The sequence below is a fragment of the Bos grunniens genome, chromosome 13, assembly GCF_055505025.1.
Source record: "Bos grunniens cultivar Pamir isolate PY7600 chromosome 13, Bosgru_T2T1.0, whole genome shotgun sequence".
NCBI lineage: Eukaryota > Metazoa > Chordata > Mammalia > Artiodactyla > Bovidae > Bos > Bos grunniens.
In genome coordinates, this window is record NC_141177.1 from 78,888,070 (window position 1) to 78,911,078 (window position 23,009).

The 23,009-nt window shown below is 42.3% G+C and overlaps 1 protein-coding gene across 6 annotated transcripts in view; it reads right to left on the bottom strand.

Moving 5' to 3' along the window:
• Positions 1–8,930: 8,930 nt before the first annotated feature.
• BTBD3 (BTB domain containing 3) overlaps positions 8,931–23,009 on the bottom strand; it is a 33,203-nt gene continuing 19,124 nt past the window's right edge. For 3 of the 6 annotated variants that reach the window (XM_086335042.1, XM_086335043.1, XM_086335041.1), the window contains 4 exons: positions 17,182–17,455; positions 16,608–16,698; positions 15,925–16,043; positions 8,931–12,868 (listed from right to left, as the gene is read on the bottom strand). In XM_086335042.1, the coding sequence (XP_086191168.1) occupies positions 11,836–12,868; positions 15,925–16,043; positions 16,608–16,698; positions 17,182–17,324 (1,386 nt within the window). In that variant the 5' untranslated portion in view covers positions 17,325–17,455 and the 3' untranslated portion in view covers positions 8,931–11,835. Of the gene's footprint in view, positions 12,869–14,032; positions 14,387–15,924; positions 16,044–16,607; positions 16,699–17,181; positions 22,431–23,009 lie in introns of those variants that run through there. The other 3 variants (XM_086335040.1, XM_086335039.1, XM_086335044.1) reach the window with 3 other exon arrangements.

Genomic DNA, 23,009 nt, shown 5'->3' on the forward strand with positions numbered 1-23,009 from the left:
ATTTTTAAAAGGAAATGTGAACATAAATAAATGGTCTGATTAGCCACCCCTACTTACTCACAGCCTCCGCCACGTGCCTTTGCTGCACTTCTCAGTAAAGAGATGGAGCCTAAATCCCCCTACCCCCCGTATCGGGGGGTCTTCTGACCTATTCTGGCTGCTGCTGCTGCTAAGTCGCTTCAGTCGTGTCCGACTGTGCGATCCCATAGACAAATGATGATATGCAAATTCTGAACCCAAGCCTCGAGAGGCCCCCCGTTTCCTCCTGCATCAGCAGGTGACTTTCCTGGCCTCGGTCATCACCATGGGACCAAACCCAGGCTAGCTTGCTGGAGGACAGACAGAGCAAAGCCGCCCAGCCGAAGGCGGCCAGCCCTCACACGTGAGGCCGTCAGTGTGCAGAGCTGCCCAGACTGCCCGCATAGCTCCAAAACTTGGGAGCACAGATGGATTTCTGTGGTATTGTAAGTATGCCATTCTAGGGGGTCGGGTCAGAGGTACGAAGAAATGAACAGAGAGCAACAGCTACAGGACAGGCTGGACAGGAGTTTCCCCTAGGACCAGGGAGTGGATCTCCTGATCCACTGGGCCTGGAGTGGAGATCAGCCTGAGCCTGGAGGCTGGGAGAGGATATGTCAGCCCGAGTGGCCAGCATACTCCTGAAGGAGGTGGAATGTTCCAGAGAAAGGGCTGAGAACTGGAATCCCAAACGAGGGCAGGCACTGACACCAGTTAATGGTGATCTGAACTTAAACAAGTGGCATGGTCCGTGAGCCAGACATTGATGAAAGAGCTGGGTCTCTAAAGTTTGGGGCACAGGTTAGAGGGCTGGGGTACAGGAAGATTGACACGAGTGAGCCCAACAGGCAGAGGTCAGGGTCAAGAGGTCAGGGAATCAGAGACTGGGCCTTCTGAAAGCCCGCATTTATTTCATACACTAACGCCACCAACAGTGGTTTGGTTGCATTTGGGGTTCACTGCAGCACCCATGGTTTCAGAACATAAGCATCAGACCGATTTCAGGGCATGTGTGATGCCGGAGTCCCCAGCAGGGAAAAGAGTGCAGAAGCTAGACGTGCACGTGTGTAAAAGTTTTAGCACAACTTATCTACACCAGGGGTTCTCAACCTTTCATGGGCGTCAGTCACTCATTCATGCTGTCAGCTTTGCAAAGAAGTGACTGGCCCCTAAAAGAGAATCTCTGGGGGTGAGGCTCCTGAAGTAATATTTTGTAAAACAGAGAATACAGAAGAAAGGGATCAGAAATGAACTTCTGGGAAACCAGGGCCCAGTACTGATCCTGCAGATGGGTGTATAGTGGTGGGGGGGTGGTGGAGTGCCACCCTCGGGGGACACGACTCAGCTGCCAGGGCTCCTGACACACCTGTGTTTACCCGAGTGAAAACAATCAGCCATTGAAACAGTCCCTGTAATAGTCACATCACTCATAATAAAGGTCAAACCTGCTCTCAACACACAGCAAATAATGTCAAAGCTAAAACCCATTTTAATTCCCAAATATTTGGAGAAGGGGTTATGTCCAAAATTGTCTAAGACTCTTAGCCAAGAAAAGAGCTTACTTTGACTCTAGCAGAACTAGGAAAGGGGGCTATTCTTTTACCTGCAAAACAGACTCCTCCTGGAAAATGTCTTCAAAAGGTCTTTCAAAAACTCACCAAGTACTCTCACACCCAGCTTTTCCAGGGTACTTTTCTGAAGAATCCTAGATAATTTCCTAGCACAGAAGCCACTGATACACTAGAATCCATCTATCTCATTTGCCTCTCATTACCATCACAGAATTTAAATAATTATTAAAAATTCAGTTACAATATGAGAATTTCACAACAACACAGCTCCTTGTAACTTTATATACTCCTAGTCACTGGATATTTTAAAGGATAGCAACAAAATGACTTTAATTTTCAGCACTGACAACTTATTAAAAGTGTGTGCAAACTGGTTTTCATACAAGCGTACATAAGAGGAAAATGCATGGGTTTCATTTGTGGCCTTTTATATTTGGTTTCACATAATACTATAATGATGCTTCCTGTTTGCCAGGTACTGTCATAAGCTCTTTAGAAATATTAATTTATTTAATCATCAACATAACTTTGTGAGGAAGCAGTTATTACTGCCTTAAGAGAACTGAGGCTCAGAGAGGTTAAGTAACTTGCCTGAAGCCACATGCAATTAGAGCTTCAAATCCAGGTAGTCTTCCTGCAGCCTGTTATGAACCAGCACTCTAAGTGGACTCTCTTGTTTTTCTTCTTCCTAAAAAGTCCTGAGTGTTCACTGGGAGGACTAATGTTGAAGCTGAAACTCCAATACTTTGGCCACCTGATGTGAAGAGCTGACTCACTGGAAAAGACCCTGATGCTGGGAAAGACTGAAGGCAGGAGAAGGGGACGACAGAGGATGAGATGGTTGGATGGCATCACCAACTCGATGGAAATGAGTGTGAGTAAATTCCAGGAGTTGGTGATGGACAGGGAGGCCTGGTGTGCTGCAGTCCATGGGGTTGCAAAGAGTTGGACATGACTGAGCGACTGAACTGAACTGAAAAGAATCTTAGAATCAAGGATGGGTACCTATAAACCATCTATAGAGGATGGTAGAATAAAAGCTGTTTTCTTTCCCTCTCCATAAAGGTAAATATAAGACAAGAGGCTTCACTCCAGTCTCACAAGCCCGCTTCTGCCTGGATGTTGCAGCCACTGGACCCTGACTGTCTCTCCTCTGTTCCTCTGGAATCCTCATCCTCCTCTCCATTCCCCAGCCTTCTTTGATCTTTGCATGCATTACTCATAGGTCCACCCTCTCCTCCTGCCTCTAATCTGATCCAGGCTGGCCTTCCTTAAGTTCAGAAAAATGGTTTTAAAACAAGAAACTGCTGCCTTATCTATCTCAAATATCTTCAGTGTCACTGCTTTATTCTGCAGATGAAAGCCAGTAATTCAGCCAAACGTATAAGTGCTCCCCGTGCCTGCCCAGTTCATTATCCCGTACCACAGCTGGCACACAGGAGGCGCTCTTGTTCTCTCATAGGTGCCCTTTATGTGAGCTGTATTAAGCTGTTTCCAATACTATCCCTCTGCTCTCTCTTCTGGAATTCCCTTCATCCCTATCTGTGTGTGTGTGTGCTAAGTCACTTCAGTTGTGTCCCACTCTGTGACCCTATGGATGGTAGCCCACCAGACTCTTCTGTCCATGGAATTCTCCAGGCAAGAATATTGGGTTGCCATTTCCTCCTCCAGGGAAATCTTCCCAACCCAGGATCAAACCCGCGTCTCATGTCTCTTGCATTAACAGGGTTCTTTACCATCAGCACCACATGGAAAGCCCCAATCCTTATTCCTTCCCTTCTAATTTGTGTCATGAGTCTTCACTAGATGATTCTAACACATCCTTCAAAGTCCAGCTCAGCATCGCTTTTTCTTCTACCAGAGGTAGGTGGGAGCTACTCAAAGTGTGATCTGCAGACAAGGCTGTCAGTCAGCATCGTGTGCATGCTCCCAGGAGAGGCAGTTTCCGAGGCTCCACTCAATAGCCACCGTATCAGCACTTCTGTGGGTGGAGGCAGCCGTGCACAATGCTTGGCGCTAACAGGAGGGCAGCACTGCACTGAACCAGAAGCCGCTGAAAGCACTTGTTTCCTAGCACCTTATGCCTGGGATGAAGCCAAGGATCCATGAATGGTCAATGAATGAATGAACGTTGAGTTAACCCCCCGAATGATTCATTAAACCTATCTTTCCTGGGAAGCTGCTGCTGCTGCTGCTGCTAAGTCACTTCAGTCGTGTCCAACTCTTTGCGACCCCATAGATGGCAGCCCACCAGGCTCCCCCGTCCCTGGGATTCTCCAGGCAAGAACACTGGAGTGGGTTGCCATTTCCTTCTCCAGTGCATGAAAGTGAAAAGTGAAAGTGAAGTCGCTCAGTTGAGTCTGACTCTTTGAGACCCCGTGAACTGCAGCCTACCAGGCTCCTCTGTCCATGGGATTTTCCAGGCAAGAGTACTGGAGTGGGGTGCCATTGCCTTCTCCGTCCTGGGAAGCTACAATACTAAAATTCCTTAGTCCACTAATGCCTCCAAATATTCTCAGAATTGAAATTTTTCTTGAGTTTTGAACTGGATAAGGCTCAGGTGTTCTGAGTGTTTCTGCACTACTGGACAAGGTGCAGAAAAAAAATTTAAGTTTGGAGCTGGTTAAGGGAAGCACAAAAGTGAAAATTCTCTAAGATGTAAAGAATCTCAGAAGTGTGATTTTATGGATTCTACTATATAGCAGAAGGTGGTACTCTCCATTTCAAGCTTTGAAAGATTATTTGAAGCTTCCTTAAATAGTTATTATCTTCCTTTTGATTACCTTTTGAACATAATAGCTTAGGAAGGAAAATGCAAATTGTACAGACACAGTGAAGACTGCTACATATCAAAATATTATTTTGTACTTTTCTAGTTTCTTGCAAAACAGTCTTTATGCTCTATACTGGTCATGAAGACTTACTGCAACACTTCTTGTTAAAATGAACAAGGCCTTCAATGAGGTAACGCCTCAAATCAGTCAGAATGGCCAATATGCTGGAGAGGGTGTGAAGAAAAGAGAACCCCGCTATACTGCTGGGGGCAATGTAAATTGGTACAGCCACTATGGAAAACAGTGTGGAATTTTCCATAAAAAACTAGTGTTGCCATATGATTTAGCAATTTCACCCCTGAGCAAGTATCTGGACAAAACTGTAATAGTAAAATATAAAAAAAAAGATAATTCAAAAATATACTATATTCATAGCAGCAGTATTTGCAATAGCAAAGACAAGGAAGCAACCTAACTGTCCATCAACAGATGAGTGGATAGAGATGTGGTGTACACACAGTGAAATACTACTCAGCCATAAAAAAGAATGAAATAATGCCACTGGAAGCAACACAGATGGACCTAGAGATTATCATACTAAATCAAGTCTGAAGGAGAATACCATGTGATAAGGCTTACATGTGGAATCTAAAATATAACGTAAGTGAACTTCTCTCTGAAACAGAAATAGACTCACAGATAAAGCACAGACTTGTGGTTGCCAAGAGGAAGGGGGTGGGGGTAGGATGGATTGGGAGCTTGAGATGATCAGATGCAAACTGCTATAAAGAACGAATAAATAACAAGGTCCTGCTGTATAGCACAGGGAATTGTATTCCCCAACACTCTATAGTAAGCCATAATGGAAAAAGGATGTATGTGTTCAGCTCAGTTGCTCAGTTGTGTCCAACTCTTTGTGACCCCATGGACTGCAGCACGCCAGGCCCCCCTGTCCACCACCAACTCCCAGAGTTTAATCAAACTCATGTCCATTGAGTTGGTGATGCCATCCAACTGTCTCATACTCTGTCATCCCCTTCTCCTCCTGCCCTCAACCTTTCCCAACATCAGCGAACAGTAGCATCTGCTGGTACAACTGCTGTCCAATGGACATTTAAGTAAACAGGCAAATAGAAAACTACCATTATAAGGACATTTAAGATCTGCATAAATATCTGCATAAATTATCAGGGTCTTTTCATATGAGTCAGCTCGTCACATCAGGTGGCCAAAGTATTGGAGTTTCAGCTTCAGCATCAGTCCTTTCAATGAATATTCAGGACTGATTTCCTTTAGGATGGATTGGTTGGATCTCCTTTCTGTCCAAGGGACTCTCAAGTCTTCTCCAACACCACAGTTCAAAAGCATCAATTCTTCAGTGCTCAGCTAGCTTTATAGTCCAACTGTCACATCCATACATGACTACTGGAAAAACCATCACTTTGACTAGACAGACCTTTATTGGCAAAGTAATGTCTTTGCTTTTTAATATGCTGTCTAGGTTGGTTCTAACTTTTCTTCCAAGGAGCATCTTTTAATTTCATGGCTGCAGTCACCATCTGCAGTGATTTTGGAGCCCCCCAAAATAAAGTCTGCCACTGTTTCTATTGTTTCCCCAACTATTTGCCATGAAGTGATGGGACCAGATGCCATGATCTTAAGTCTTCTGAATGTTGAGCTTTAAGCCAACTTTTCACTCTGTTCTTTCACTTTCATCAAGAGGCTTTTTAGTTCCTCTTCACTTTCTGCCATAAGGGTGGTGTCATCTGCATATCTGAGGTGATTGATATTTCTCCTGGCAATCTTGATTCCAGCTTGTGCTTCATCCAGTGCAGCATTTCTCATGATGTACTCTGCATATAAGTTAAGTAAGCAGGGTGACAATATACATGATGTACCCCTTTCCCGATTTGGAACCAGTCTATTGTTCCATGTCCAGTTCTAAATGTTGCTTCCTGACTTGCATACAGATTTCTCAGGAGGCAGGTCAGGTGGTCTGGTATTCCCATCTCTTTAAGTACTTTCCACTTTGTTGTGAACCACACAGTCAAAGGCTTTGGCATAGTCAATAAAGGAGAAGTAGATGTTTTTCTGGAATTCTGCTGCTTTATTGATGATTCAGTGGATGTTGGCAATTTGATCTCTGGTTCCTCTGCCTTTTCTAAATCCAGCTTGAACATCTGGAAATTCAAGGTTCACATACTGTTGAAGCCTGGCTTGGAGAATTTTGAGCAATACTTTGCTAGAACGTGAGATGAGTGCAATCATGCAGTAGTTTGAGCATTCTTTGGCATTTGTATATTTACATATATAGGCGATGGCACCCCACTCCAGTACTCTTGCCTGGAAAATCCCATGGACGGAGGAGCCTGGTGGGCTGCCGTCTATGGGGTCGCACAGAGTCGGACAGGACTTAAGTGACTTAGCAGCAGCAGCAGCATATGTGTATATATGTACACACACATATGTGTGTGTGACTGTAGCTGTACAGCAAAAGCTAATAACACTGTAGATCAACTATACTTCAATAAGTTAAAAAGTACAAAATTAAATTAACAAGCCCACTAGTACGACTTTAAAAAATTTTCCAGGTATAGTTTCATTCTTCTAAAAATAAACTGATGTGAAAGAGATGGTCTACTGAATACAAACTGTTCATCAAAGTCATAAAAACAAAAAAAATACACCTCCATTTTGAAACAATTTCTGTACTGCTGCTGCATGAAGTGAAAAAATCATCCCTGCCATCTAAAGCACAGCCCCTCGTCTTACAACTCAGCTTGGTTACTACTGGAGTTAGTGGGAACAAACCAACGATTCAGGGGTAGCAGTTTAACAGGAAACGTAAACTATATCCTATACACAAAGTATGGATTTGACAAAGTAAATGGTGGGTTTTCTGTTTAACTATCTCTCTTGATATTTGGCTTTTCAGATGGCCAAGTATAAAACAGTAGCATCTGCTGGTACAACTGCTGTCCAATGGACATTTAAGTAAACAGGCAAATAGAAAACTACCATTATAAGGACATTTAAGATCTGCATAAATAGGAATGGTACCTTCCCCACCTCTCCCACTCAAAAAGGCCGAGATGAAACAACAGGGGGGGTGCCTACGTTAGGCAAACGCACCCAGACTCTTCAGTGACTCACCTACAGATGCTACCGTCATATACTGCGTGGTGTGTGTGTGTGTGACCAAGGCAACCATTGTCTTCCTCACAAATAATTTCTTTACACTTACCGAACTGTATCTTGGTTGAGAGACTTTTCTCACCAGCCCTTAGGGTAGTTATAGAAATAAACAAAGTGATTCTATTGTGGAAATTTCCCCCTGGTTTTAGTTTTGTCAGATGATCTTTTCTTAAAAAAATGGAGGATAACGTGAAGTTTTGAGCAAAGAAAGTAGCTAACCAATAAATGTAAATGGCTTAGAAAATATGCTGAAACGTATTGATTAGAAATCAAAAAATACAGTCATCTTCTACTGCAGCACCTCAAAGGCACACAAAGCCCTCTCTAATCAAGATACTGCAGGCTCTCAGAGTCACTTGCTTGTTTTGGCCTCTAAGTTTCATGCTACTTACTTCCTCAGGAATAATTTTTCTCCTTCCTGTTCTGTGTTTTTGTTTTTTCCTCCTCAACATTAAGTCTATGGCTTTTGTAGGGAAGTCAGAGTCATTGGGAAGAAAGTGTAATTTCAGTGAAGTGTTGACTCTGAGTACCAAAAATAAAGGAGGATCATTTTGAATTGTCTTGGGATATTGAAAACAAACACATGTGGGTTAAGCTTAAAGAGCGCCAGAGAGGACATAAAGGCTAAGACTCTGCTGGATTAAAGACCTTTGCAATTCAGGTGGTAATTAAGCTGATGAGAATGGGTATTTCCAGTTCTCTTATTCTATGGAATAATTCCAAAATTTCTTTGAGCAGGTATGTTATAGAAACTGAACTAAGGGTAGATGAAGTAGTTAAGCAAATACACAGGGCTTTACAATAAACTCTAGTATATAAGTAACAAAGTTATAGTGAAAAAAAATGCATGTATATAGTTATGTGTGTATATAAATGTACTTGATATAGGGAAATATAATGGAAAACCAGTTGAAGACATAAAATTATATTCATCACTGTCATGTCACACTGATCTTTATTCCTAGTGTAAGCTATTATAACAGCAGGGATAAGCAGCACTGGCCACGCTAATGCTAGATGTGATCTGCCATCAACAGCAGTGAGCTCAGGGAGCTCTACAGGCATGTGAGCAACTAAGCCATCAGAATACCAGCCAACTACAAAGTTCCGCAACTGGAACATAAACGCATCCACTCACTCTCGTGCATCGACTTAACACTCAGGTTTTCAACAATGCAACCAATTAACATATTCATTATTCTATTATTCTTTACCGGATTTTTACTTCTTTAGGGATCAATGATATGTGTTAGCTTAGCAAACAAATGCTCCTGAAAAAACCATCTCTAAACGGTTAAGTGGCACCAAAATGCCAGAATGGGTTTTTTTTACTACTTTAAGGAACCTACAAAAATGTTAAGGAAGACAAATATATGAACCGGTTTTATTTTATTTGCATTTAACATGATTACACACATTCATGTGTCTAACAAGATCTGCACTGTTACATTAAAAATACAGTACAATAACATTCAACATGAGGTACTTCATATTTATATATTTTTCCTTCATAAATAATGCGGTAAGCTCCTGAATTCAAGCACTCTGATGCACAACTGGCTAGTGTCTTGAATTAGCAAGCTTATTTAGACACCTTAAAAAAAAAGACAGTTCAGTGCAATAATTATGTAGAAATTAGACCATTTACTTAAATACTATATTAAGATATGCTTAAAGAATGTTACATTAGAACTGCTAGCCTAGTTCCCCTTATCCCCAGGATATAAACGACAACAAAGACTGCCAGATACGTGGGGAAAAGCATCTACAGGGCAGTGTTTAATAAAATTGTGTTTATGCATTGCAGTTGCCTGCCTTGTCAGAACAATGGTTTCTAGTTTTGAAAGCTACAAAATTTGAGATTACCAAAGAAAATAAAGCAAGCATATTAGCCTTAATTCCATGTCATTGAAAATGCAGAAGGAAGAATAGGATTTAAAAGATAACATTTTCTTATTTTAAATACAATCTTCAAATTTATACCACAGCTCTTGGCACCAGCCAATGAGATGACGGTTTTTTTATTTTTCTTCAAGTGACAGCAATTATCATAAAATTAAGTTCTTCCATACCCAGTATATAGGATCTCATGGGGCTCTCACCCAGCAGATTCCCAGCCTCTGGAGGGTAGCTACTAATAGGAGCACTGATCGTGGGTGTTACTGAATGAACAAGGTTATCACACTCCCCTCCAAAACAATCTAGTATGATGAAATTAGTGCTAAAAAGTTTCTTCGCCTCTGGCTTATAAATAAGTGCCTTCCAATCAGGTAAATCTACAGTCTACCAATTGCAAGGTAGCTATGAGTTACCGAAATGTTTAACCATAATTTATAAACAAAACCCTTTGTAGAAATATTTTTTTAATTGAAAACCTACCTCCGTTTCATAGACGGTTTGCCACAACTACTACCTGTCATCTTGCTAATAAGAAATAACTGTTAGATAATTTTGGAAGCTTGTCCTGGGAGCACGCATCTGTTAATCACTGGTAACAGCTTCTGAACCTCCATGCTAACAGACATGGGTAGGGGTAAAGATGATTAAAACATTTCTGTAATCCAGTGTTTTTCTCCATTGGGGAAGCTGGCTGAAGCAGCAGCCCACGTCTACGGGAGAGAAGCGGCCCGGAAACACAGGCAGTCTCCCTCTGCGGGCCGGGTGGGCCCGGCAGGGGGCCCCTTCTGTCCCAGCCCCGCTGGCCGGGCAGCAGGAGACAGCTCCTGAGCCGGCGCGCACCGCATGCGCACGGGCACCCACGCACACACCCACCCCGGGACTAGCCCCCGCTCCAGAGCCAGCTTCGGGCTCAGAACAGGAGAAGGAGGTGGCCAGGGACCACACTCTGGGTGGCGGGGAAGCCATCTCAGGATCACACTGGGCAGAAAAGTTGCCCAGAAACACGTGGATACTTCAACTGGGAGCGACCACAGTGTACACCACTAGGGTCACGGGCACTAAGCCAGCACAAGCCTTTGTGAAGGAGAATGTTTTGACGAGCTTTTCCCGCCTTTGTTTACACTATCCATGGGAAAAAAACAAAAAAGAGAGAACTGGATGTGATGCTGAGGCACTGAACATTAAGGTATCATCGAGTTTATTACTCCAGACCACTTTTTAAAAACCCTGCAGGCATATATGGCTCGTTCAGATGGTCACAGGCCAGATTCTAGCAGTCCAGGAATGGGACAGAATCATAATTAACGAAGAAGAGACAGTGTGGTCAAAGCAGATTAAGTAAAATATATTTCAGATTAAAAATAAAAAATCAATGCATAAAGTATCTTATTACATTAACATGTGGCACTACAAAACTAACCGTTATTCTATTCATCTGAAGAAATCGTTTGGTCCTCTTTTCATGGGAATGGGGGAATAGGAATTCTATACAGTACAACTTTTGAAAACCAGCAAGTGGCAGGGATCAGAAGCTAAGCAGGGAGAAAAGAGCTTGACTTTTTCAAACTCTGGATTATAATGTGCCATCAATTAAACTATTTGTCATGTGGGACTTTTTCAGGCTTCAAGATTATTTGAGTTTCAATTAACAGACCTGCAATTTTTCTCTAGTTGACAATAAAGTTTTGCAATTTAGTTACTTCCAAAAGAAGCCTCTGTACTGGAATTGCCTGTCTTCTAAACTAAAAGAACACAAATCTGCTTGTAGCAAAAGTCGTGATCTAAAACTTCCATTTCTTGTTTTACCTTCCGTTGACAGCTGCAGTTTAAAAATCTGACAAACTTATGAATTTAGGATTTAAGAAAAAGCAATGTCCAAAAGCAAATGCCCAAAATATTTAAAAGGAAATAAGAAGGTAAAGATGACTACTGTCTACTTTCTAAATTATTACTTATTATCAAGCAAAATGTCTTTCAAAATTGTACACTGAGGTTTATCTGTTTGGGGAGAGGGAGGGTTTCCGTTTAAAAATAATTGCTACTGTTACTTTAGAGTATTTCCTTCTCTTTGTCAAAATAAAGCCCAAAAGGAAATCTGAGGTGATCCAAAAATCTTCTTAAACTGGGAGGTCAGTGGGGCAGTCGGAAAAGAATGCAAAATCTCCCTGGGTGGATAGGTGCAACTCTAAGAACCACAAGCCTTGCTAAGAATTTGGCTTTCCGACATACAGTTAAAAGCTGAGTGCTGCATTTTTGCCTGTACATAACGAAAAAGGTTGAAAGAAATCAGAACCGGCGCATAGCTCTGTTCCTTACGAACAGCCCGCGCCGATGGCTGGCTGCGGCCGAGCTGAGCGTGAAGCGGGGAGCCGGAGCGCTCAGGCGTAGAAGATGAGCTCGGGGATCTGGCCGCCCTGCACGCCCGTGCCGTTGGTGCTGTCCGACGAGCACTGGAACTGCACGGTGACCTTGCCGCACTGCACCTCCGTCATGCCCTCCTGCCCGAAGTAGCTGAGCTCGTTGCCGTCCAGGATGACGCTGGCCGTGTAGAATGTGTCCGGCTCGATCTGCACCGGGTACTCGAACCACACGGGGAACGTGCTGCTCGAGCCGTCCGAGAAGTACTTGCTGAGGTTCTGCCCCAGGACCACGCCCTGCCGCTTGAGCTCGATCTTGGCGCTGTACTCGGCCGAGCCGCAGCTGGAGCCATACAGCCCGAAGCCCGCGATGAAGACCCTCTTGTCCACGGCGAACTGGATGCTGTCACAGCGGCCCCGGTAGCGCCACTGGTTGCTCCGGTAGGCGCAGGACTGGAAGCGGTGGCAGCGCTGAGGCACCAGCCCCTTGCGGGCCTTGCTCACGAACTGCAGCTCGGGCTTCTTGGCCGCCGTGTACCAGAGGAAGATGTCGTTGGTCTCGTTCAGAGTCAAGACGCCGGACTGTGCAGCACCGTTGGCGAAATCGTCCAGGGCCATGGTCGGGATGCGGATCAAGTAGAGCGCCTTGCCCAGCACCTTGCGCTTGTTCTCAATGCTCAAAGCCAGATCCTGTCGCTGGCATTCCACCTCAGCCCAGTTGAGAGCGGCCTCGAAGACCACAATTTCTTTGGCATTCAGAGTTTCCCTGCGGAGGATGCTTTCCAGGGTCTGGAAGTCGATGTCGCAGAACCCCTCGGACTTGAGCGCCAGCTCGGCCTGGGCGTCGATCACCTCCCAGCAGCGCTGGGTGAGGTCCGGCTCCTCGAACAAACAGCTCTGGGACAGGAGCACACAGGCGTTCTTGGCACTCAGGCTGGTCTCCAGGAAATTGACGCAGGCCCTGGCGAGGTGAGGGACGATGTACTTTTTGGCAGCATAAAGAGTGGCCAAGACCGTGTCAGCAGCCAAGTCAATTTCATCACAATAGATGTATCTGCAAGAAAGAGTCCGGCGTGTAAATCGAATTTTCACCAAATGACTGTGTCCAGCAAGAAAAGATGCAGCTACTTTCAAGTTAGTTCCAAGAAAATCATCTTTAAGTGACAGTTATTACAAAAATGATTAGACATTACAGCAACATCTGAAATACATTCATAAATCATCAACACTTCAATTTAGTAGAAAGTGTGTATAATTAAAGACATTAACTTCATGTAATTATTCTAGCCTCTATTTTAAAGCTATGTTCCCTGTCCTCTCAAAGGGGGGGGGGGGCGAAATTGAGGATTCGAGAACTGTTTGAGAAAGGACTGAGATCAAAGACAGTTAATATTAGGGAAAAAATAGCAAAATTATATATATATATATATATATATATATATATATATACTGTATTATATTAGAAATAATCCCCATGTTTTAGGAGAAATATATGTATATAGTTTTACTTAAAAGTGTTTCTGTGCATTCAGATGGAAACAAATATCTTTAATACTATAATGTTAGCAATGATTGCATCTTAATGCTTTTAATTAAGAATGACTTGGATTTTCCTGAAGCACAAAATAAAATCTGATCTTAAAAAGATATTTTTGAAGTAGTCCCAAGTTCAATGGATTTTTAAGTATGGGCTTCGATGCTTGATGCTATCTCACAGTTAACTTTATGTAGAATCCAATGCAGGCTTTGTATCTGCTCTTTTTTTAAACTCTAAATTCTTTCCTCTCCTCCACACATTCCTTCCACCTTCAGAATTAAAGAATACATTATTTCTAGATATATTTAATTAAAAGACAAATAAAAAAGTCTAAATATGCACTATTTGTGTGCTTCTCTCAAGTGTCTGTATTTCAGGAGACACTTCTTACTGTTTTAGGGGACAGTGGCAATCTCCCAGGATGGTATGTCAAGGTAGAAATCATCTGCTTCTTTCATATTCTATTGTTGATCAAGAGATAAGTCAGTGAGAACTGCACACAGGTGAAAAATACATACTAATAAACATAATTTTTTAAAAATTTCTAGCTAAGGTGTTTAGCAACTTGCTATTAAGTTTTCCTTAGTGAAACAAGAAATTAGAGGGCTTCTGGAAGAAAATACAAAAAATATAAGGATGGCAATGAGAAAAAGGACCGCAATCACAAATGGAAGCTGCATTTTTGCGCCGAGGAAGCCCTTCCTTGTCTCTGAGACTAAGACAGCTACTGGCAAGATGGCAAGACTGCTGGACAAAATACCCGCAGCAGTGATGCTCTGCCCGGAGCACGGGGACCGTAGGAGGACTCTGCAGCACGGTCAGCGCTTTGCAGCTCTCTCCCTGGAATGGGCAAGTGAGCAGTCTTCTCTTCCTTCCTGACAGCGCCCTTCCCAGTAGTCCTGGCGCTTCACCCACGAGGCAGGGGTGAAGCGAGCCTGGCCTCCGCTCGCCCAGGTGATCACGCAGTGCTGATCCAGCATGGCACGGCAGTAAACGGCACCTGCTATTCTTCTGATTCTCGCCGCTTTATGTGGACTGCACGTATAATTTTAAAAGCTGTGTCAAGATATATTCTAGGCAACACATTTATAAGAAAAGATGCTTGTCAAATGATGAATCAAACGGCTTTGGTGAAATGGAACTTTGTGACTAGTACTCGGGCTTTCTAATTATGTACATATTTCTGCAGCAACAGAACACTCTACTTGACTACAGTGACGCCGAAACACCAAACTAGTGTCAGCATTCTCCTCTGCAACAGAAACAATGTCAAACATACAAAGCTAACTTCACGGGGGAAAAACAGCACACAAAAATTCCTACAGGTAAGACAGGTTTCTGCAAGTAGATCTCTAAGAGATTACAAAAGTCATAAAGTCTCTGTTGGTTGAAAGTGGTGGATTAGTTTATGTTTTGGTACTTTACATGCTCATTTGCCTCTTAATTTTCCAACCTCTCCCACTGTGAAAGTTCTAAAGAGTAGCAGATGGATTTCAAAACTAGACTATAAATAAAGAATTACAACACTTTAAAGTTCAGGAATTAACTATAATACTTATTTTTCAGTAGGCAGAAGACAATATATATTAACATTTTAACTGTTTGTGGGATTACTGTCCAACTTGACCCAATGAATAATTTTTTTTCAACATCCATTGTAATGCACTCCAATGACTCAACATCCCCACAGGAGCATATAACCTTGAACTCTGAGACACTTTGGTCTGCTAGAATAAGGCTCAACAAAAATCACCTAAACATCACTTAGAATAATCACTGGACTCTAATCACACACTGTAGACTATAACACTCTCCAGCATCAACCCATGTCAGAGAAGAAGATTCTGTTTATCTGGTTAACATGTACTGGATTTTGAAAAAGATTCATGAGATAGAAAACTATTTTTTAAATAAATGTATATCTTATAACTGTATTTCTGAATGACCAATTAAAGTTTTTTGGAACAAATCCATATAAAACTATAGAAAATTAATCAAATTTTTCAAAAATTTCTCCTTTACTACAAAATGCAAATGCTTCTTACCCCTGAGAAATGGTATGTGACTTTATGTGAGAGCATGTGTATGTACATGTGCATCAAGATCAGATAATTAATTTTATATTTGCTGATAGGAGACAGTAACTCCTAGAAAACTTAAAAACCTCCTAACTGGTAGGATTTAAATAATGCATACAATTTCCGGAACTGTGACACCAAAGTATAATTTATGTGTTCTTAAAGACTTCACACACAGAGAGAACATACTCTATTAGATAATCCCTAACCAGAAAGCTATTTTTAATTGTAAGTCATTAAAGATGAAATCACTGTATGCCTCTTGCTCCCAGATCCCACGCCAAGGTGTGATTACAAACTCCTGCTTCCTTCCACATGCTTCCCATGGAAAGACACACAGGAGTTTTCTTTGAAAACATGTATTAGGTAAGGCAGCACCCTCTTTCTTCATCGGCCTCCCTTTTGTATTACCTGGAAGTTACACTTAACTGTGAAGCCAGCAGAGCACAAACACAGCACAAACAAACTCTCTGCAAACATACGTGTGATGCTTACTTCAGCATGGCGAGAAAAGCAGCAGGGTCGACATCTGGTATTCGGATCTCATCTTTGTCCTCGGCAAGTTCTCCGTAAAACATTGCATGGAACACAGAGCTCCCAACAGCTAAAACGTACTGTGGAGAAGGGGAAATCTTATTTCATGCACCAAATTGAAAACATTTTCAGCAAATTATTCCAGAAAAACACTCTAAAGTGATCAGCTTTAGTGAACACAGAGTACCTAACACCTGCTCTACTAACAAAGCCAAGGTCCAGAGGATCTGGCTGTGAAAGCAAAAGACAGAAGTTCATGCAAACTAGTCTCTGTGCTGCTAATTATCAAGGCTTTCACAGATTAATACACAAGGTCCCTCATTATAAAATAAATAAAAGCATATCTAACTGATTTCTAGGAGAAGGGTCAGCATATGACTTTCCAAACCCATCACAACAACTTCCCATGACTGGGGAGTGAAGAGGGCATGTTTTTGTGGGGGATATAAAGCAGGGTAGAAGGAAACAAAGGAAAAAAAAAAAAAAAGCAAGCGTGGCCAGGGCCCTCTGGAAAGGTTGTGCCTACTCTGTGATGGGGGGAAACCAAGCACTGCCTGCGAGCTGCCCAGCCCTGTTCCGGGATCAGGGAGAGGGTCCCTCTGTGGAGAGCTCAGGGCGAAACCAGTAATGCAGCTGTTGCTTACTTTGTGTCCTGGCAACCGCTGAGTCCCACCTGGTGGCCCAACCACAAAATGTACATCTGCCATCAGATCATTATTGAACATCACCGCATTTCTATAAACAGAGGCAATTCATTAGTTCACAGCATTGTAACACCCCCTCCCTAACATAGAAAACCCAGGAAAGAGTCACAAGATAAACAACCGTTGAGTAACTTCGGGGTAAAACTACAAATAAAGGTTCCAACTATACAACTGCATTTGTAATCACTGCAAACACATGGAAGTAACTGAAGTTTAAAAAGAAAAAGTTATCCAAACTTTTTTTAGACTTAAGGACAAATAAGAGGTTTCTGTCTCCTATAACCCAAAGACACAACCCTGTCACTTAAATGTTACAGCTTACAAAAACATTTTTATCTAAGAGGAAAACAGCTGTACTGCTCTGGAAAAGATACAAGGCAGTTTTCCATTACCAATAAAGCTGCTGGGAAAAGAGGAAACACAGATTTATGTTAAAATACATTACAGGTTGTGTAAAAGCAGAGACTTCAACACAGGAAAACTTTTCAAGTAAATATGTTGCCCCGGCACTTACCTCTCCCTAATGGTGGGATAGAGCCCCTGCCAATTGGGGGCAGGAATAAGGTTGTTGTTACTGAGATTCTGCTGGTGGTGCTGCTGGACAGTGCTGCTGCTGGAGCTGGCTGGTTTTTTGCGGGGGAATATATCAGCAGCCATCTTCTTCTTCTTTTTAGTCTTCAAGGTAATTATTTCATAACAAACTGGAGGCAACTTGCTGCTGCTGTTGCTGCTGCTGCTGCTTGGATTTGTTTTCTTCGAGCTTTTCTTGGACCTGTTCTTTACCGTCTCTGGAAGCATCAAGAAGAAGGTGAGACATTTCATGTTCCTTTCCTTGTCATCTACCATGAGTACAGTAGGTCTCTCTTTATAGCCAGATATCCCAAGTCGGTGCGAGCATCAGGGAAAAGAGGCTAGCACGAGCTGAGATGAAAACAGAAACCAACAAGCTGATATTTTGCTTCTTTTCTCAGGCAGGCAAGGTGACCTTTTTACTATGTTGAATGAGACACAGGTTTTAAGTTTTATCCAGTACTGGGTCTGTTAAATACATCCCCATCATGATTCCTGTTTCTCTTATTTGCTCATAAAAATAACCCACTTTCCTAGATCACCTGAAAATGCTACACTGAGAGGAGACGACAGGCAGAGAGAGCCGTAGTGCTTGTTTTCTGAATTAGGTTATCAAGATGTGCTGGAGCTGCGTGAGTCTGTTCAGCCGGCTGAAGTTGTGTGGTGAATGGACCGGAGGAGAGTAGGTATTACAGCCCTGCAGATGGAGTCAGACAGCCAGTGCTCAGAGCCAATAGCTGAAGTCACCAACCCTGATTGGGCCAAGCCAAACAGTGACACCTATTGCAGCGTGCACAGTTCTGACGTTAAAGGAGCAGCAGTTGCATTCTCTTGGCTACTATATGTCTGTACGTTTAACTAAGATAAACACCTACGGAACATATTTGAAAACAGGAAGAGTGTATGTCCACAGACTTCTCTTCAGCAGACGTGCATTTTTATTTCCCCGGTTAAACAAGCAGGATCAATTAACAAAGCTTAGGGACTGATATCTACTCTATGTTTCTAGTAAAATCCTTCTGGCAGCATTTAGTTTCTAGTACTTCAAACAAAGCCCTCCATTTTACCAGCTAAGAGGGATTACACATAGAGAAGTCATATTAAACACATTTATTAACGCTTAATGTAATAAAAGAATGAAAATTTTCTTTTTCCATTTTTAGTCTCTTTTAATGCAAGTTAGAGTCTAGTGCAAAACAGGAGATGAGGTCATGTGTTCATTTTACCTCCCAGGGTTTTCTAGCTCTTATGATGAACTTTGATAGGAGCCCCAGATCACAAAATACTGTTAATTAGACTAAAATGATACCAGCAGGTTTAGCTGCACTGAAACATAAAACTCATTCTAGATGTAAAAATAAGATTCAAATGAGACCAATCTGGTAATCAGCATTTAAAGGTTACAACTCACTAAGAATATGTGAAATGGGGCCCTGTTCAGAACTTCGAAAAATCCAAACTAAATGGTATGGTTACATTTAGCTTCATCACAATTTTAGAGTATAATCCTCAAATTCTAACACACATTAACAAGGCTATCCAAAATGATGTATGTTCTGATGCTGTGTAGTTGAGACGCAAACAGGTTCCCTCTGCTTTGAATCAGAATAATACCAACTCCTGTGTGGTTTCCACAGACGTGAACCCTCCAACAGTTTCTAGCTTTGCTGAGGAAGGACAGGCCCCACACACGCACAGGTACCTTCAGGGGGCCTGATGAGCCAAGCTCTGCACTCTGGCTGCTCCCGGGCGGCCCCATCTGCCGCCCCTGCAGGACCACAGCCCGGCGCTGCACCACTGCCATCCGAACAGCCAGTGCCTGACAGCGAGGGTCCAGTGAGCGGGCCCTTTGGTCATGGTTATAACCAACCATCTACTACACAGAGCACACTGGAAACCAGACTTTAAATCCCTGGGACTCTGAATCACTAAAGTCAATCGAGGAATGCCCTCTTTACTGTCATCATTTTATTCTCAGACCTGTTTACAAAGCCTCTGCAGGACAGACTGTGAGCAGAGAACCATGGCCTTTAGCACAGGTTCTTCACCCCTGGTTTGTTGTGCCACGTGTACTGCCTTCTCAGTCACAGGGTGAACACACACGTGAACGTGCGCCCACGCACACACACTTCCAATTCACTTCACCAGAGTGTGTGTGTGAGCCAGAACGACAGAGAGGGAGGGAGCAAAACTCATGCAGAAGGGCACGGAGAAGGAGCGAGCGCATTCCTCCAGAGCTGCCTTCTCAGAATACAACTAGAGCCAGAGGGTCTCGTGCAGGCTCCGTGATACTGAGCTTCCTGACCGCCACCCTCCCAGGAACAGGCTCCATGCCAGGCAGCTCCTTTTGACTGGGGATAATTCCCTTCGTATTTCTAAAAAATCTAGTAGCTGGCTTTTTAGGTCAGAAGTAATCAATTAGAATGGAAGGGAAATGAAGGCTTTTGAGACAGACTTACCAGCAGCTGGAAAGACAAAATAGAAAAAGTATAATAGGCAGACACAAGCATGTAGTTTTGTGGGTTTTATTCATTTTTTGCATATAGTTCAACAGCCTTCACCTGTGCCTACAAAAAAACACTGCTCTTATGTGGCTAGAATAAAGGAGAAAGTGCACGTAATAATTTAAGAAAGAAAATTATATAATATTTTAGAAAATGCTCTTTATTTAGAAAGTTAAGTTTGCGGAGAAGCTTGGAAAAGTGTGTTAACCTGGAATCACCTAGAACAGCGCTGCCAAGAGGGGCCCTGCCCTTCCTCTCGGCCGTGGGGACTGAGGAGCGCGGCTGTTTTCAAGACGTGTCTTTCACTACAAAAACTAATCCAGTTTTTAAAAAACAAGAAAGACATTTTAATGTTTGTAGCCAGTTTGGAAAGGCATGAAAATGCTAATAAAACCATGACAAAAGCTTGCCGAGAGTTCCCTCTTACCACGATGATGAGGCAGTTAATACATGGCACTTGCGCCTGCTCATGTGGTCCGGGGTGCAGCAGCAGCATCTCCTGGGGGTGCTGCTGGAAACCTCGGTCTCGGCCAGCTTCTGCATCAGAATCTGCGTTTTCAACAAAACCCTCCAAGCCATTTCCATGACATTCAAGTCTGAGAAAACCTCATACAGATGAGGTTTGTATAACGGAATAAGGGAATGTTGTAAGGTCTTCTCAACATCTGGGGCCACATATCACATTCCATTTTCAAATGAATGGACAAATAATTCAAAATAACTTCATTTTGAACCTTCATGTCTTGTTCTGAAATTCTGATTAGCCCCTAAGAGTCAGATTCTATGATTCAGATGTGCAGACTAAGAGGGCCAATGGGGAGGCCCCCAAATACTTTTCAATACTCAGGAAAAGAAGCTCAAGCCCAAATTATTTCAAATGGTGATGAAAGAGACAATTAGTGGGAAAAATGAAGGATTAAAAAAAATGCCAAGTGTGGAACAGATGAATAACTTAATTTTTAAAATAATCTATCTCACAGTTAATTTTCAAAAAATTAGCACTGTGGTGCAGCACAATTAGCAATCAAATAGTCTGCTTCAGTCCTGGTTAGCCACTACAAATGAGAGCTCTGTGTGTGTGTGTGTGTGCATGCGTGCCGGCAGGGAGAGCGTCTGAACAAATCATTTAGCCTTTAAAGCGCCTACACAGTGAAGAGGTTCATCCAGAATTGATGGGTGTTTCTCAAACTTTACCCTCAATCCACAATAAGAAATCTATTTTTGTCTTCAGACCTAGCAGTGACACACATAAACACGCAGATCTATACACAAAGGAAAACGCAGGTCACAAAACTAAACTTATGCTTGGCATGTTATGAAACACTATGATATTTTCTGTTTTATTCTTTTCTTTTAAATATTGGTTTTGATACAGTCACCTGACTTAAAGACCACAGCTGAAGTAACACTGGTCTAGATTATTTCTAAGGACTTCTAAGGCTTAACATCCAGGGTTTTTTCCTACCGGGAATTTGGATTAAGAGCCACCAGATAAGGAAAAATACAAGGCTGCATCAACCTAATGGGGCCCATGAAATCCCTCAAACTGCGTGCAAAATTGGGAGTTTGTATTTATTTTTTTGAAAAGAGAAGCTATATCTGTCTTTTAGAATAATTTATGATGCAGAACACCATAAAATGTTATGGAAATCTCAGGTTAATTTGAATAGTCAAAATATTCATATCACTTTTATTTTCTGCTTTTATTTCTATAGTTTATTTATTAAACACAAATAATGGCTTCTTTCCTTCCCTTGAAATTAACTTCAAATAGTTAAAACTCCCTCTATTGAATCTGTAACCCAGAAACACTGGGTTACAAGAATAAAGAATATTGAATACCCACTGGGTTGAAGAATAAAGAATACCAGCCCAGTATCTACCATCAAATTTCACCTCTAAAATTTCTTTCTGTCTAGCATATCACTTGTTCCTACATGTCCTGAATTTTCAAAGCTGTTATGAGACATGGTTAATTTGCCCTAATAAAGTAAATAAATAGGTCAAGTCGAGAAGCCCATCAATTTTTTATGAAAGTATTCTCAAAATACAATATGCTGATCATGCAGTATATTAGGTGTCAGGCATGCAAGGGTGACCAAGATTAGAAGCCAAGCTTAAAAGGTTAGCTAACAGCAGTGGATTTCAGATAATTTTATAACTGTCAGAAAGTTCAATCACTTTTATCTCTTTCCATCCAATTCCCAGTAATAATAAAACTATGAACAGGATTTAAACTCACTTAGTTCATCTTCCTTACCACTGGAAGGTTTGCCAGACACCCTACCTTCATATCTCTTGGACTGAAAGGAGTCCCTTGGACTGCAAGGAGCTCAAACCAGTCAATCCTAAAGGAAATCAGTTCTGAATATTCACTGGAAGGACTGATGCTGAAGCTGAAACTTTAAAACTTTGGTCACCTGACGCGAAGAACTGACTCACTGGAAAAGACCCTGATGCTGGGAAACACTGAAGGCAGGAGGAGAAGGGGACAACAGAGGATGAGATGGCTGGATGGCATCACTGACTCGATGGACATGAGTTTGAACAAGCTCCAGGAATTGGTGATGGACAGGGAAGCCTGGTGCACTGCAGTCCATGGGGTCGCAAAGAGTCAGAGGCAACTGAGTGACTAAACTGAACTACCTTTATACAGGAGAATCTAGTTTATTCAATTGGGGGACTTGAGTAAGGTTTGGAACTAAAAATATGAGAGTAATGACTTAATGCAAGGGGTCCAGAAGATGAAGGGATTTGAGAAAACTCCACAGTTAGGTTGTGGGCAATGTTTGGACTAGGGTACAGATTCCCTGACTGCTTTTTCAACTGTGTCTGTTCTATTCACTCTAATTTTCGCCCACAGTAATCACCCTACATCCTTATGTAATGCTTTATCTTTGTATTTCTAATCTATTTTAAAAGAAAACTACAGGTCCAAATTTACAGCTATGAAAACCATGAACATACACATGCTCTCTGCCCTGCAGGAAGAAACTGCTAGACAAATGTGAAGCCCCTTTCTGGAAAGAAATGCAGAGGACCTGTAACAGGAAGGAACCCAGGAGCACAGCAGTCATGGGGAAGCAGTAACAGAACAGGCTCTCCAACAAAATGAAAATTAGAAAACCAGCCATTCACGGTTAGCACCAACAAATCCTATGTCAACAACTAACCGCACTGGCAACTCTTGTTTAACTTGCTCTAACCCTGCACTCCTGCCTGGACTTGTATTTGGTTTACTGCAAGACTGAAGTTTAAAGAAGGTAGG